A 17,423-nucleotide genomic window follows, 5' to 3' on the forward strand; every position below is an offset into this window, starting at 1 on the left:
TGTGTGGGTTTCCACCGGGTGCTCTGGTTTCCTCCCACCACCAAAGACTTGCAGGTTGATGGGTAAATTGGCCATTGTAAATTGCCCCTAGTGTAGGTAGGAGAATGGTAGGGAATATGGGATTAATGTAGGAGGGGATGTGGTCAGGAATATGGGATTAATGTAGGAGGGAATGTGGTAGGGAATATGGGATTAATGTAGGATTAGTATAAATTAGTATAAATGGTTGATAGTCGGCACAGACTCGGTGGGCTGAAGGGCCTGTTCCAGTGCTGACTCTCTCTCTCTCTCTGACTCTCTAAATACTCAGCAGGTCAGGCTGCATCTGTGGAGAGAGAAACAGAGTCAATGTTTCAGGCTGATGGCATTTTGTCAGAACTTGTTAAAAGGATTGGTGGCAGTGTAGATTGGGACACCAATACATGTGCCATGATGTAAGTTTGGTTCTCCAATCTATAAGAGTTTGCAATCTCATCTATAGTGGGGAATTCCTTCACCTTGTCCACATCTGCCCCTACCTCAGTCCATCCACCTCAGAAACCCTCAGTCGTACCTTTGTCACTTCCTGACTCGACTATTCTAAAGCTCTCTTGGCCATCCTCTGTCCTCCCTGAACTTCAGCTGATTGAAAACTCTGCAGACTGTATCCTATCCCTCTTCAACTTTTGCTAACCCATCACCCCTGAACTCACTAACCAAATATTGGCTCCTGGTCCCCAAATGGCACAAATTTAAAATTCTCATCCTCATGTTCAAATCTTCTCATGGCTTCATCTCTTCCTATTTCTGTAACCCCTCCAGCTGTACAACTCTCCCACTCCCACACACTCTCCACACACTCCCCAAAGCTGTCTGTTGCTCTGACCCTGACCTCTGGTAAATGCTCTCCCCACCAAACCATTCCCCCCCACCCCTACCATCACTCCACGCTAAATACCTTAAATGTATATCAACTATTCTAAGCAACTAAACGCATTATTGTGCACAAGCAAGTGTGTTATAGGGGGATTTTATTGTATCTCTGCGTGGAAGGGCTTCAATCTGGGGCATCTACAATATGTTTACACAAAAATGTATTAATTTATTTTTCATATATGGGATTTTGTTATTAAAAAAAAGCAAAGGAAGAAAAGCCAGCCCAAAAGCTACAGTGTTAGACTATTGGGTTTGTGACTGTTCTGATACATGATGAACTGGCTTGCAGTAATATGACTACAGTTATAAAGAAGATGTTTACTCTTTAGAGAGTGAGGGCGGAAGAGGAGTAAAGTTGGTTTACTCTGCCATTAACAGTCAGCTATTGAACTTGCATTCTCAGAACTGGCCTCAAATTTTGTTACAGATAATAAATACAGGCACACTCTTGTTAAAAAGGCAGTTTCGTTTGCTTCAATTTGATGTGCAGTTATTGTGACTGTTAACATAATTAAAAAGTGACACACCCCTCACACTTGGGATTGGGCTTCCATTCTTGTCTTGCTTGTCTTCAAAACCAGAGTGCTCCCAATCTCTCTCCTTTGATGTTCCTATTTTTTGTGTTCTTTGCTAGGGGACCAGGATACCGTTTGGAAGCACAGTCACATTTTAATCTACCATTGCTGATTCTCGAGGAGATCTGAGGTTGTTGCAGCCTCAAGTGATGTTCATGTTCTATCTTCACCTTTGGGTGGTCTTGGCCAGTTTGTCAGTGCAGAGGATGAAGACCAGCTGATGGGAGAAGATCCTTTATCCACAGACACTATCTTCTGGAAGGCAAAGCGGCGGATGGACAGTGTATACTGAAGTGTGTTACTAACTAGACCATCAAAACCAGTTGGGATACAGTAATATGGATGGAAAAAAGATGGATTAACTGGGTACTGTGTCCAATTCTGGTCACCAAGATACAAGCCTAGAGGCAGTTCATTGAAAAGTCAGAAGTCTGAAAACTGGACCAGAGGACTGAGGGAATCTGTTTTTTTTCAGTTTTGAATGGGGATGACTGAGATGAGAGAGGGATATCAGACAGTAAAGGTGAAGGAAAATGTGCAATCTGGACTATTACTTTGCACTAAACTATACAATAATACAAGGAGACAGAGGTTCAAACTAGTATAAGGCAAATTAGGACTGATGTTGGGAAATTTTTCAGGTATGGAATGGATGTCCAAGGTAGAATAATGGAAACAGTTTTTAAGAAAGAGTTGCGGGGAGGCAGAGTTGCTGGTGGATTGTGTAGGGTCTTTCTGAATTAATTGAGCCATTGTGTACTGAATAGCCCCCCTCAACTGTACCTAGTACAAGAGCTGCGGAAGACAAATCCTGATTTTCTTTCGCAGGCGGTGTTGAGTGTGAGCGCTAGGACCCTGAAGAGTTTTTCTATCTGCAGTCGGAGCTCCTGGACATCTCCTGTGACTTAATCACAATCTGCAGACGGTGCAGTTCTAGTCCCGCTCTCCAGTTTTTAAAGGCAGGCATCGGTAGGAAGGAGTAAAGCAGAGTAAGACACAGTATGCAGTAGAAAAATTCGACTTCAGATTATTTTGTTTTTGTTTGTTTGCCCAGCAGAATTTGCGTTACTTTCGCACAAGATTTGTTTCTGGTTTTAGGAAGAGTGGATTGAGAAGTGCATTTGTACAGAAGCGGCTTTACTGTGTGCCCCGGTAGGGCTGCCTGCTGGACAGTATCATCTATGCAGCTCCTGTGAGTTAGCTGCTGCTTAATTGTAATTCATCAGGCGAAAGAAGGTGGAAAACACACATCGAAAATGCGGAAGAGAGCATTCCTCTTAAGAAAAGGGTGCAGCTTCGAGATACAAAGGTATGACATTTAATGTTTCCACTGGGGGAAACTGTGTGGATTGATGCTTGGAGCTTTCCTCCAGTCCCTTTTTGCGACTTGAAATGTTTCAAGTGTTGCTGTCAGATTTTCAGAAATATTTTACACTGCACTTTTCAGCATCGCTTAAATTTGTCTCTTTTTTTGCTGCAATTATTATCGAATTTTTATTAGTTAAAAAATCAGCAGTTTATTTCTCTCATCCCTTCCCTGTGTAAAAATGCAAATATATATTTGGGTCTGCCAGCCTCTGCATGATTTAATCATGATTGTATTGTAACAGAAAACAGGTTCTATGTTAGCTTATAGGAAAGTTTCTTTCCATGATTCACTCCAATCCAAATGTAATAATACAATGTGGTTTTTTTTTGAATGGGTTATTTGCTGAGCCGGAGCTCGGATGGAGTGGGAGCGGATCATTAGATTAGCCCCTTCCTTCTGAACGATAGATGGAGTCAGACACACCAGGGCAGGATTGGACTAACCTGACCAATAATGTGAAAATAATGGTCTGTAAATGTCTTTTATAGAGAGGATTAACAGGTCGAAACGTCTTAACCTGCTTTTACACAGTAATGCGTGATGGTGAGCATATTTGAAAATGTGATTTATGATGCAAGTTAGGAGGAGAAGATCATTCCTAGCATTTGCACGAGGCTGGTGATAGATAGTTACCCACACCCCACCCCCCGTGTATAGAAATAGTTTTTTTTTGCACTATGCCAGAGAGAAAGCCGCATGGTGGAATAAATTTGGTTTTGTCTTCTTGCAAAGCCCTGGGTGATCAATGTAGATCACGCACAATCCGCTCCACAAGAGCATTTGACTGAATCTTTATCCATTAGTTGCAAAGGGAAACATCGGGCAATGCAGCCAAACATATTTCAAAAGGGGTGCACTGCCTTCCTAACAGACTGCTTGGTAAGTGAGGTTTTCTCTGCTGTGCTAAGACAACTATATGAAAACAGCCTTGTTCCTACTAACTCCTGCGATTTTAACTTGCGTGTCCGGCGCCCAATGCATTCCACCCTGCCCTGTGTATTATGCTGGCATTAAATAAACTAACTTTTTTTTGTTTTGTAATCTGATTTACAGACATTTTATAGGGGCAGTGTGAAATTAGTCTTCAGCATTGATTTGCAGAATGTTTGTATGGATGAACTTACTTGTTAACTGACCACACTGCCTTCCATCCGCTGATATTGCTGCATTTGACCAGGATCCAGGATGCATCAGAATTCTACACAGGCCGTGCAGGTTGATTTGTCAACATCGTTCAGAGCTGCTAAATGTCTGTAGGATAACAAGCTATTGGCAATAGTTACAAATTGAAAGTTGAATTGCTGAGAAGCACTGTAATATTCAAATGAATATATTCAGACAACTATGTAATAGCCCCAGACACACCTGTTTTCGACACATATTGGGAATTTCCTGGATTGCACTTATGTAGAAATGGTGCCAAAATGTACACCAGTTTCTACCCCAATCTAGGCAATGACAACTTGTGCCCAAATTTCATGAGAATTGCATTAGCATAGGTGGGAACTTGAAAACTGGCAGAAAACAAGTGGAAGTCATCATCCCAGGGACGATTAGGGGTGGGCAATAAATGCTGGTCTAGGGACGCCCACATCCCAGGAACAAATAACAAAATAAACAATCGGGACCTGAGGAAGGCTCAGAAGAGGAAGTTCCCTCTTTATCCTAATGATGTTATGAAAATTGAGGTTTGAAGCCATCAAACTATCATTTATGCTCAGTGTGTTTTGGAAAATACAGTCATTGAAGCTTTCTGCTTTTTAATGTAACACGATCCGATACCATTGAAAAACATTCCAAAATATACAAGGTATAATGGAGGTCTCAGTCAAGAGAATTAGAAAAAACATTAAAAACAACATGATACAACACCAGAAATAGTGAATTCTGGTCCTGCCACATTTCAAATTTGCAATGTAAATTTATACTGGTTCAGAACAGCTGCGAGATCCAGGAAACTCATGTTCTCTGGTTTTTGCATGGAGTTGGGGGCCAGAGCTATGTTAACAAGCCAGATTGGTTTCAGCAGGAGTGGCGCTTATGATCGAGGACATTTGTGCAGTGATGTTTCAGTGTAAAAGTGGCTCAAATCGGATATGTGCAACTTTCCTCAAAGAAAGAAAAATCAGTGCAATTTTATTCTTACACCATAGTTACATGGTAACTATCCATGAGATTCTGGGCCTTCTTCTATACAGATTACTGACTGGAGAATGGATCTCCTCATAAATTAGATCCAGCGATTTTTAGCAACCATAGACTACTGTGAAAAGGTAGTTTATTTCTGAATAAGCCCCAATTCAACTGAGCTTATCTTCTCCAGCAGTATATGAAAAGGAGCCAAAATAGAGTATTTGTTCTATATGACCTTTTTACAATATTCTGTTTACTTATGGCATTGTGAGGATGAATGGTGAACGAAAAGTAAATTACACTATTGGCAGGAGCTGCAAGGTTTTAAAAAAAGCTACTTGCAACATATGCTCAAAGCATTATCAGATTCAGCTCAGGATGGAAACCACAAAGGCAGGAACAGAAGGAAAAATAGGGTGTTTTTTTCCTCCTTCTAGACTTCATTTTTCAAAAGAACTCAAAAGCAGCAGGGTCATTGGTACGGCTGGCATAGATTCAGAGTTTGCAGGCTATGAATAAAACAGAAATTGAAATGAGAATTCGGATGTACTTAGGCAGACATAAGGCAGAGACCCTCATCAAATATAGGTTTTTGTCAACTGCTGCAACAAACTAGTGAGCCCTTTTCTTGATTTGCCCCATTGGAAAATGGAGTTTAACAAGGCGTATCTTGAATGCTATTAGTAATGCCAGTGTTGGTACACAAAGCCATGTTCAGCGAGCTAAAGGTGCCCAGTATGGGGAAAGAGAAGGCTTTAAACATTTCTGTCCTTCAGTTAGTTCTATTAACTCCTGTTACTTAAACAATATTAAAGCAAAACTTGCGTTTATATAGCATCTTTCATGACCCAAAGTGCTTTACAGCCAATGATGTACAATTGGCCACTTAAGGTTTGTGCCAACAGTATATGGAATATAATTATATGACGAATCAAATGGAACATGAAAGTAAAGATAAAAGTTGCTTTGTACTAGCTCCAATATGTTCTGAAGAAACCTGGTTGTAAAAGTTCAAACTTCATATTTCAGGACACCATCAAGATTGTACAATGTTGAAGAAATGTGATAAGTATTGGTCAGGTGACAGCAAGCTGGAGTTTTAAATCAGCATTGTGTTGTGAATGGTTCTCCAACAACCTTTGTAATTAATGTTTTGGTCCAGGTTGCTCTAAGAATTGAAACTGCCCTGAATAAAACTCAGTAGAGATGAGGGCAATACCTTATTTTTTAAAAAAAGAGCAATGAAGAGCTTACTCATTGCTGTTAGTGAATTAAAATGATTTTTTTTTTGCAGGAAGGGCGTACCCAGACTAAAAACTAAGTTGGAAATTGTTTAGGCTAATACTTTGTAAATGCAATTCCAAACTAAATTTCTAACTAACTACTGTCATTTATTCACAATTATGCTTATTGGATCTTGGTGCTGTCACGTCCTGTCGAGCTGATGCAGTTGGGAGGGTTGAATGGTTTTTGTGGACAACAGCGCGCATCTGGAATTAGCTGAGAAAAGATTCCTTCTTATTAACATAACCAGCTTCTGCAGCTGAGAATGAATGAAACTGATCCAATAAATGTTCATGAGAAATATGACTAGCGCTGTCAGAATAGGAGTTGATATGCCTGTCATTAGGTCGCTGTAATAAGCAGTTTTAAGCTAAAATTAGAATGAGCCTAAACAATAAAGCAATAGGTTGACACAAGGTAACAAGACACAGCTCCTGCCAGCTGACTGGGACGAGGTCTTGATGGGATTTGTCAGTAGCTTCGGCAAGAAAGGAACTAAGAAATACTCAGCTTCACTCTGTTACTTGTTTTGAATCGCAATGCTACCAAGTGATTCTACATTAAACGACATAGAGTTTTACAGCACAGAAAAAAGCCATTCAGCCCAACATGTCTGTGCTGGCATGAGCCTACTCCCACCTCATTTCACCTAACCCTATCAGCACATCCTACTCTTTCCATCCTGATGCACTTATCTACTTGCCCTTAAATGCATCTGTGTTATTTAATTCAGCTATTGCATGAGGTAGCAAGGTCCATGTTCTAACCAGTCTCTGAATTCCTTCTTGGATTTATTAGTGTTTATCTTATACCTCTGCCTCCTAGTTTTGGATTCCCTCACAAGTGGAAATTTTCAACGTCAACCCCAGCCGAACCCCGTCATAGTTTTAAAGAGCTCGATCAGGTCAACCCTCGGCCTTCTCTTTTCTCTCCTGAATATCTAATAAAAAAGGAAAGCATGGGAGAATACAAACTGACAAAACCTCATGTTTCAAGGAATGAAGGAAGCATTTTGTTGTATTCTGCACTCCATTCCAAAGGTGGACAAATATCTCCAGTCCAGGTTTTGTGTCTTCTTGGTAAAATATAAGGTGAAATCTGAGTTCAGGCATTGCGTCAGCAACATTAATTTTAAAACCCAAATACTGTGCACAAACCACAATACAACAAATTACTTCCGCCTCTTCAGCTATACACATTTTGCAGCTATAAAAGTGCTCAACCGTGCTCAGAAATCAGTGGTGACCAGATAGCAATCAGGAGCAAAGAACCAGGGCTGATTTTTCCACTCCCCAGGCAAGTGGGTTGTGAAAACAACTGATGTCCACTGTCCCTCCCCAGATCACTTAACTTAGCCCAGACTGAAGTGAGAACCTGAGCCAGCTATTTCCAAGTAATTGTAGGGAGAGATCGACAGGAGGAGAGATTGGGTGGTACACTGGGCTGAATGAATATGCCTTCACCTCTGTGGGACCTAGATTCAAAATCACTTCAGACATATCACTGGCCAGGACATAGAGCTGTGTCAATGGATTGTGCTCTGTTTATAGCCTAATGTGAGGCTGTTTGTTTTTAACCGGTCCCTGGGTGGGTAAAACACTGTAGGGAAGGGACTGAGGCAAAATAACTATGATAGATTGAGATATACAACATCTTGCAAATATATAGCCCTTTAATGTAGTAATATGACCCAAGGCATTCCACAAGAGCAATAGCAGGCAAATATTGCCACCGAGCTATATAAAGAGATAATAGGACCGCTAATCAAAAGCTTGGTGAAAGAAGTAGGTTTTAAGGAGTTTCTTGAAGGATGAGAGAGAGGAAGAGAGTCAAGGAGGCTTATAGAAGACATTCCAGTGCTTAGGGCTTAGGCAGCTATAGTCATGATTGCCAATGGTGGAACAATTAAAATTGGCGATGCGAAGAAACCAGAATTGGAAGAGCGCAGAGACTGTGGAGGGCTGTCAGACTGGAGGAGGTTACAGAGATTGCGGAGAGCTGTAGGGCTGGAGGAGGTTACAGAGAGGGAGGGCTGTAGGGCTGGAGGAGGTTACAGAGAGGGAGGGCTGTAGGGTTGGAGGAGATTACCGAGATAGGGAGGGTGTAGGGCTGGAGAATTTATTTTAGATGGTAGCCCACAAACGACCAGATTGATTGAGTTCAGATTCACAATTTTCCTTGGGTTGCACACAGACCTCTGTCAGAGCTACACTGAAGTCAAACAGAAGCAGCTAGTTTGGTGCTAAATCCACTCTGCTATCGTGCAACACTTTGCTGTTATAAAGTCTGTTCTGGTTTAGGTTTGGCATGGGCGTAGCTGGGACCACAGATTGTTGTGATCCAGATTTTTTTTTTAATTCATTCATGGGATGTGGGCGTCACTGGCCAGGCCAGCATTTATTGCCCATCCCTAATTGCCCTTGAGAAGGTGGTGGTGAGCTGCCTTCTTGAACCGTTGCAGTCCATTTGGGGTAGGTATACCCACAGTGCTATTAGGAAGGGAGTTCCAGGATTTTGACCCAGCGACAGCGAAGGAACGGCGATATAGTTCCAAGTCAGGATGGTGTGTGACTTGGAGGGAACTTGCAGGTGGTGGTGTTCCCATGTATTTGCTACCCTTGTCCTTCTAGGTGGTAGAGGTCGCAGGTTTGGAAGGTGCTGTCTAAGGAGCCTTGGTGCATTGCTGCAGTGCATCTTGTAGATGGTACACACTGTTGCTACTGTGCGTCGGTGGTGGAGGGAGTGAATGTTTATAGATGGGGTGCCAATCAAGTGGGCTGCTTTGTCCTGGATGGTGTCGAGCTTCTTGAGTGTTGTTGGAGCTGCACCCATCCAGGCAAGTGGAGAGTATTCCATCATACTCCTGACCTGTGCCTGGTGGACAGGCTTTGGGGAGTCAGGAGGTGAGTTACCCGCCGCAGGATTCCTAGCCTCTGACCTGCTCTTGTAGCCACAGTATTTATATGGCTACTGCAGTTCAGTTTCTGGTCAATGGTAGCCCCTAGGATGTTGATAGTGGGGGATTCAGCGATGGTAATGCTGTTGAATGTCAAGGGGAGATGGTTAGATTCTCTCTTGTTGGAGATGGTCATTGCCTGGCACTTGTGTGGCGCGAATGTTACTTGCCACTTATCAGCTCAAGCCTGGATATTGTCCAGGTCTTGCTGCATTTCTACATGGACTGCTTCAGTATCTGAGGAGCCGCGAATGGTGCTGAACATTGTGCAATCATCCGCGAATATCCCCACTTCTGACCTTATGATTGAAGGAAGGTCACTGATGAAGCAGCTTAAGATGGTTGGGCCTAGGACACTAGGACATTTACATTGACATGGTAGACCAGCAGCACTGGGGTGTGTAGTTAGGCGTGAGGGACGTTCTACTACAAACTCTGTCTACTTCTGCATTCAGTCTGTGCAATGCAGTGCGAGGCCTGAATGATTCAATTTTTCATAAAAAGCCCTGTGGGCAACTACAACAACTTGCATTTATATAGCACCTTTAATGTAGTAAAATGTCCCAAGGTGCTTCACAGAAGCATATAAAGAAATATTAGGACAAATTATCATAAGCTTGTTCAAAGAGTGACGTTTTAAGGAGGGTTTTAAAGGAGGTGAGAGCGGTAAAAAGGTGGAGAGGTTTAGGGAGGGAATTCCAGAGCTGAGAGCCTAGGCAGCTGAAGGCACAGTGGCCAGTGGCCAGTGGCAGTGGTTTGAAATTATCACTTCTTGTACTGATGGTAACCAGGCAACTAACTTTGCAGTGTTGCATCTGAGTGATGGAAGATAAGTGAGAGGGATTTTATTTCAGGTTACTGTTATTTTAGAAATTAAATATTGTGAATTGTATAGTTTTAACTATTGAACAACTAGCTCCACTGTTTTATTTGAAAGAATAAGCATTTTGGATTTGGCTGAAATTCTGGAAATTAAGTTCACACAAAGTAAGTGGCTCTAAAGAACAATTTTAGCAAACTTATTAAGAAAATTAGATGGACTATCAAAGTAATGACATGGCTACTAGGATTGTCACAAGTATAGTAGCAGACAGGAGTAAGGATAAGGAGTAGGGCAGGAGGTAGGGGTGAGGGTTGGATCGGAACATGGGGTGAGAGCGTGGTGGAGCAGGTGAGTTTGGAACAGACTAGGTTGGGATAGCAACAGGATGGGGAATAGAACAGGGGCAGATAGATAGGATAGTGGGTGGGATAGGGTGAGGGGGGGGGAGGTGGGATAGGGTGAGGGGGGGGAGATGGGATAGGAGTAGTGCAGGAGTTGGGATAGGAACAAAGGAGGGAGTGTTAGGAGCGGGGTGGGGTGGTTCCTGGGATAGTAGGTAGGAGCAGGGTGGCCAGTTTAAAATAGGAGCAGGACATGGGATAGGATGGGTTGTGAGTTGCGATAGAAGCAGAACGGGGTGGGGGAGGAGCTAGAAGCAGGGTGGGATAGGAAAAGGGTCCAGTTTAAAAGCTATACCGGTGGTCTGGCGTATTGTTGTATGTGTGTGACTGCTAGGATGCAGATTCAGTGCTCTCATTCTTCAAGGCAACAGAACAAGCTGAGCTGAGGTACTTGCTACCAGCGGGCAGGTGGAATTTAAAGTCACCGTATCTCCAGGTGACTGGCTACACCAGATGCTTGGGGAAGGGTTACCTACCTGGTCTTTTAGTCCAAGGAATGATGTGCAGCCCAGGGGAACTGAAAAAGCATGGCCATAATGTGGAGGGTAGGATGGTGCATCATGTTGGAATTCCTAAAGCAGTAAGATGTGGGTTGTTGCCCATGTTTTCTCATGTGGGTGAGCTTCCAACCTCCACTGTAGCATCAGGCATTCGTGCCGCACATAGCCGAGGCACCGCCCACAGAGAGGGGAGGCTCGAGTTGGAGTTATCCTCTGTCTCCCTCTGATGCAGCTGCTCATGCTTGACTCCATTGTAGCTCTGCTAGAGGTCTCTGTGCAGATCACTGCCCACTTGCTCAGCTCAGTCAAAGTGTACAGGGGTGACTTAAAGAATGGAGCAGATCTAAAATAAAAGACCTTAGCCATAATGCAGGACATCACTGATATTAAACAGAATAAGAAAGGAGAACAGTTAGGTGCTGCCGTAGGCACCACTATGTATAAAGAGTTGGGGGGGGGGGTGGTCATGGGGGAGTGGGGGTGCGAGGGATGCATCAGGGGCAATGTCAGGGTTTGGATTGGGGGTAAGAGGTGGGAAGAACCATCGTCTAAAATGTTTGGAAGAGGAACACATCCCTCTGACCTGCAGTGGTGGTTGCCCCTATGGGCTGTGCAGATCGTGGAATTTAAAGGTCAAGGAATAAGGCTAACAGAAGCTTAGGAGTCACACCATTTATAGTAACATAACTGGGATTGCAAGTAAATAAATAACCTCACAAACAGCCAATAATGAGGGTCTTGTCGAGGCAGAGCTGACTTAAACCATTATATTCACTGTGTATCATTCGTAGTTTCATTCATTTGTAATACTCTGTTGACCCACATCGGAAAAAAAAAAGATACGTTTTGGTGCTTTGCTGAGAACAGATTTCAGAATGATTAGGAAACATGAGAAAAGAAATCCACATGCATCTTAACCACAGGGTGGCATGAGTAATGGGGTTAACCTGAACCTCTTGCAAGCCGCGCATGGTTTGTTAATCAAATTGTGGTTTTGTCTATGACAACAAACTCTTTAAAAACCATTTTTCACATTGCAATAGGCAAAAAACTGCAAGTTATTTATTGACGGGTGTGCAAATATAGTCAACATCTCACAAAAATGGATTACAACAGTAACTATACTTCAAAAGTACTTCATTGGCTATTAATGGCTTTTGGATGCCCAGTGGTAGTGAAAGGCACTATATAAATGCAAGTCTTTCTACCATGTCTTTTTGGCAATCATCATCAAATCATAAAGAAGAGGTAACCCAAGGGAGTACTCTCCCAGCTTATACTGAAACAATGATACACTGATCAAAATTAGATTATATTAACATGTCAATTTATTTTTACTTGCTGGGGGAGACAGGAGGGAATGTTTCTCTCTGTGGAGAGGTCGAACTTCCCACTGTGGAAGACAAGGCTTCCCTTCCTGGTAAACCACTCCTTAGCATCACCAACAGGGAGCATCCTTGGGCATCCCTGAGGAGCTCCATACAAAACAACAGCAGGAAGGTGACCTTAAAATAACTTAGTTTCCCTGGAGCACTGCAACTGTGCATCAACTCTTAGACTAGTCTGACTGCGACAAGTGGGAAGCTCGACCTCACAGCAGGTAAGAAAATGATTTTTTTAACAACCCCATCAAGTCAGATTTTAGTAAGTTTATCTTTTTCCTTCACAAAGTGGTGAAATATTTTTGAATTAGAAGTACCTCCACCTTCAAAGAATAATATTACAAAACTAAACAGGGGGCTCTGTGAGCTCCATTTTGTTAACAACACCAAATTAAGCATGTTGAAGATTTTTGTTATGGAAAATTCTGATCACAATAATGATGAGGGTAGATTACAAGTATACTTGGACTGTTATTAACAAATGTTTTCGATAGCTGTTTTTATAACAACAAAGCTGTTTGAAAGTAAGTTTGAAAGTGTAGGATGGAGCTTAAGAAAGCAATTAGGAGAGCAAAGAGGGGATATGAGAAAGCTCTGGCTGGTAAAAGTAGGGAAAATCTCAAGATATTCTATCAGTATATCAATGGGAAGAGGATAACCATTAGGGACCAAGGGGGAAATCTGTGGGTGGAGCCAGAGGACATTGGTCGGGTGTTGAACGAATACTTCACATCTGTCTTCACCCAAGAGAATGAGGATGTAGATATGGAACTCAGAGAGAGAGACTGTGAGGTTCTTGAGCAAATTGTCATAGGGAGTGACAAGGTATTGGAGGCTTTGGCAGGCTTAAAGGTGGACAAATCTCCAGGTCTGGACGATTTGTGTCCCAGGATGCTGTGGGAGGCGAGGGTGGAGATTGCAGGGGCACTGACCCAAATTTTTAATTCCTCTATGGCCACAGGGGGAGGTGCCAGAGGACTGGAGAACAGCTAATGTGGTCCCACTATTTAAGAAACGTTGTAGAGATAAGCGAGGGAACTACAGACCAGTGAGTCTCACGTCAGTGGTAGGGAAACTATTGGAGAAAATTCTGAAGGAGAGAATCTATCTCTACTTGGAGAGGCAAAATTTGATTAGGAATAGTCAGCTTGGCTTTGTCAGAGGGAGGTCATGCCTAACAAATTTGATTGAATTTTTTGAGCATGTAACCAGATGTGTAGATGAGGGTAGTGCAGTTGATGTAGTTTACATGGATTTCAGCAAAGTCTTTGACAAGGTCCCACATGGGAGACATCAAAAAAGCAAATGCACATGGGATACAAGGTAACTTGATAAGGTGGATTCAAAATTGTCTTATTTGTAGGAGACAGAGAGTGATGACAGACGGCTGTTTTAGTGACTGGAAGCCAGTGTCCAGTGGCGTATCACAGGGATCTGTGCTGGGTCCCCTATTGTTTGTCATTTATATAAACGACATAGATGACTATGTGGGGGGTAGGATCAGTAAGTTCGCGGATGACACAAAGATTGGCCGAGTGGTTAACAGTGAGGTTGAGTGTCTTGGGTTACAGGAAGATATTGACGGGATGGTCAAATGGGCAGAAAAGTGGCAGATGGGATTTAACCCAGAAAAGTGTGAGGTAATTGAGGTGATACACTTTGGAAGGAGTAATGTGACACGGAAGTATTCAATGAATAGCCTGACACTGGGAAGTTCCGAGGAACAAAGGGACCTTGGCGTGTTTGTCCATAGATCTCTGAAGGCAGAAGGGCAGGTTAATAGGGTGGTGAAAAAGGCATATGGGACACTTGCCTTTATCAATCGAGGCATAGATTACAAAAGCAGGGAGGTCATGTTGGAGTTGTATAGAACTTTGGTAAGGCCACAGCTGGAGTACTGTGTGCAATTCTGGTCACCACATTATAGGAAGGATGTGAGTGCACTGGAGGGGGTGCAGAGGCGATTCACCAGGATGTTGCCTGGGATGCAACATTTAAGCTATGAAGAGAGGTTGGATAGGCTTGGGTTGTTTTTGCTGGAGCAGAGAAGACTGATGGGTGACCTGATCGAGGTGTACAAGATTATGAGGGGCATGGACAGGGTGGATAGGGAGCAGCTGTTCCCCTTAGTTGAAGGGTCAGTTACGAGGGGACACAAGTTTAAGGTGAGGGGCAGGAGGTTTAAGGGGGATTTGAGGAAGAACTTTTTTACCCAGAGGGTGGTGACGGTCTGGAATGCCCTGCCTGGGAGGGTGGTAGAGGCGGGTTGCCTCACATCCTTTAAAAAGTACCTGGATGAGCACTTGGCATGTCATAACATTCAAGGCTATGGGCCAAGTGCTGGCAAATGGGATTAGGTAGACAGGTCAGGTGTCTTTAATGCATCGGTGCAGACTCGATGGGCCGAAGGGCCTGTTCTGCACTGTATTATTCTGTGATTCTGAAGTTGATGTAAATCATGAACCTATCTTACTAACGTCATACTTCAGAAAACCTGACAAGCAACGGACAGATCCTTTATTGCAACTACATTGTACCAAATACAGAACATATACGAGACCTTCAAATTTGTAATCTTCTGATGCTGGGTGAAGATTTAATAACAAGTTCTTTACTCTTATTCAGTAATGTCAGTCATTGAAAATATCTTCCAAACCACTTATGGGGCCATTTAGCCATTGACTGGTTGCTCCTGAGGATTGTGTTTATTTAGTGAATGCCTGACAACTTCTGATATTTCACAATATACTAACGTCTTGCCCAACTGACCTTCCTCTGTTGTGTTAAAGCTTTTGGTGGATTTTTGTATCAGTGAGGTGAGGAATGTCAGTGTTGAGGAATGAAACACTTTTTTCATTTTCTTACTCATTGACAGCATTAGGCCCACCCAGGTCAGGTGTAGTGTAACCAGGTGTAAGCATAAAGTTCCCTCTACTTTAACACTCACAACGTGCCTTGGACCCAACCTTGAAGGGTGCCACACACTGATTTTCACACACCAACCTTTGTGTGACCCCTCTGAGTTAGATTACTGGGTTAGTGCCCATACTGGTTGAATTGTGGGCAGTTTTGCATTGTTCACAGGGAACTAGGTTTGAGATTGCCCAAACTCATTCCAAGTAAGGCAGAGAAATTATCTTCATCCCATCACTCTAGACAAGCCCATGTCCTCCAGAGTTGAAGGGATATTGTGGCAATCAGTCGTGGCATTATATATTTTCCTGTTTGAAATTCCCTCTCTTCCCTGATGCTTGATTCAACCCAACTCGCTTTGTTTGCTTCGTTGGTACCTTTCCCCCAAACTTTTTAGATTTGTGCCAGGAGCATGGACAGGCAATCTGATCAGAAACTTCAGCTAATACTGCTGCAGAACTGGCTTCCAGGAAGTTTGTAAATTCCCTTACATCACCCCCCAATTGCTTGAGTGTAATCCACAGTAGTCCATATAATGAAGAAGCCTTTTGTATTCTTTCATGGGATATGAGCGTCACTGGCTAGGCCAGCATTTGTTGCCCATCCCTAATTGCCCTTGAGAAGGTGGTGGTGAGCTGCCTTCTTGAACCGCTGCAGTCCATCTTGTGTAGGTACACCCACGGTGCTGTTAGGGAGAGAGTTCCAGGATTTTGACCCAGCAACAGTGAAGGAATGGTGATATATTTCCAAATCAGGATGGTGCGTGGCTTGGAGGGGAACTTGCAGGTGGTGGTGTTACCATGCATCTGCTGCCCTTATCCTTCTAGGTGGTACAGGTCACGGGCTTGGAAGTTGTTGTTGAGATCTTTGGAGAGTTGCTGCAGTGCATCTTATAGATGGTGCACACTGCTGCCACTGTGCGTCGGTGGTGGAGGGAGTGAATGTTTGTGGATGGTGTGCCAATCAAGGGGGCTGCTTTGTCTGGATGGTGTCGAGCTTCTTGAGTATTATTGGAGCTGTACTCATTGAGGCAAATGGAGAGTATTCCATCACTCCCCTGACTTGTGCCTCATAAATGGTGGACAGGCTTTGAGGAGTCAGGAGGTGTATTACTCACTACAGAATTCCCTCTGACCTGCTCTTGTAGCCACAGTATTTATATAGCTGGTCCAGTTCAGTTTCTGGTCAATGGGAACCCCCCAGGATGTTAATAGTGGGGATTCAGCAATGGTAATGCCATTGAATGTCAAGGGGAGATGGTTATATTCTCTCTTGTTGGAGATGGTCATTGCCTGGCACTTGTGTGGCGTGAATGTTGCTCATCACTTATCAGCCAAAGCCTGAATGTTGTCCACGTTTTGCTGCATATGGACACGGACTGCTTCAGTATCTGAGGAGTCATGAATGGTGCTGAACGTTGTGCAATCATCAGCGAACATCCCCCCTTCTGACCTGATGATGGAGGGAAGGTCATTGATGAAGCAGCTGAAGATAGTTGGGCCTGGGACTAAGCTGTATTTTATTATTCTGAGGTACAGAACATTACTGTGCTAACATGCTGCATTCCCCAACACTATTTTTTATCTTATTAATAACCTGCTTGTGGTGTTTCTTGCAGCTGCTTGATGAATGTAAGGTTTTTTTCATATGCAAAAGAACATTGGAATTGGGAGAAAAGTTTAAGAATCCGGCCCTGCTGTGCCACCTAGTGGCCACAGCCTGCTTCTACACTGTGACAGTTGACATAGTAAAAATAAATAGAAAATGTTGACATAGCACCTTACAATGGTAAATGTTAACGGAAAAGCATGGCTAAAAATCATGACAATAGAAAGTGTACACCCTGCACTAGCTACATAGGTAGTGTATGATTGGTGACACGATAATGTTATCACCAATGTAATGATGTTATGATATGCATTATAAAAGTCACCTGTGGTATTTTATGAAGCCAGACAACCTTTTGGAAAGAATGCCTGTGGCAACTGGGTGGATCGGGAGATGAGTGCCTCTGGGAACTGTGGGGTGTGACACTGGGGAGGAGAGGAGCACCCTGGAGAAGTAGGGGGTGAGAGGAGTGCCTCTAGGAAGTGGGAGAATGGGAGCAAAGTTCCCTTGAGAATTCGGGGGATGGAGGACGTTACTAGGGACTGGGGAAGACGAGAGGAATAC

General features: G+C 43.3%; 1 protein-coding gene across 1 annotated transcript in view; it reads left to right on the forward strand.

Annotated features, from left to right (window-relative positions):
- Nucleotides 1–2,506: 2,506 nt before the first annotated feature.
- garnl3 (GTPase activating Rap/RanGAP domain like 3) overlaps nucleotides 2,507–17,423 on the forward strand; it is a 455,189-nt gene continuing 440,272 nt past the window's right edge. Inside the window, exon 1 of the mRNA XM_068012410.1 lies at nucleotides 2,507–2,799. Coding sequence (XP_067868511.1) covers nucleotides 2,747–2,799 — 53 coding nt within the window. The 5' untranslated portion in view covers nucleotides 2,507–2,746. The remainder of the gene's footprint in view (nucleotides 2,800–17,423) is intronic.

This window comes from Heterodontus francisci, chromosome 32, assembly GCF_036365525.1.
Source record: "Heterodontus francisci isolate sHetFra1 chromosome 32, sHetFra1.hap1, whole genome shotgun sequence".
Classification (NCBI taxonomy): domain Eukaryota; kingdom Metazoa; phylum Chordata; class Chondrichthyes; order Heterodontiformes; family Heterodontidae; genus Heterodontus; species Heterodontus francisci.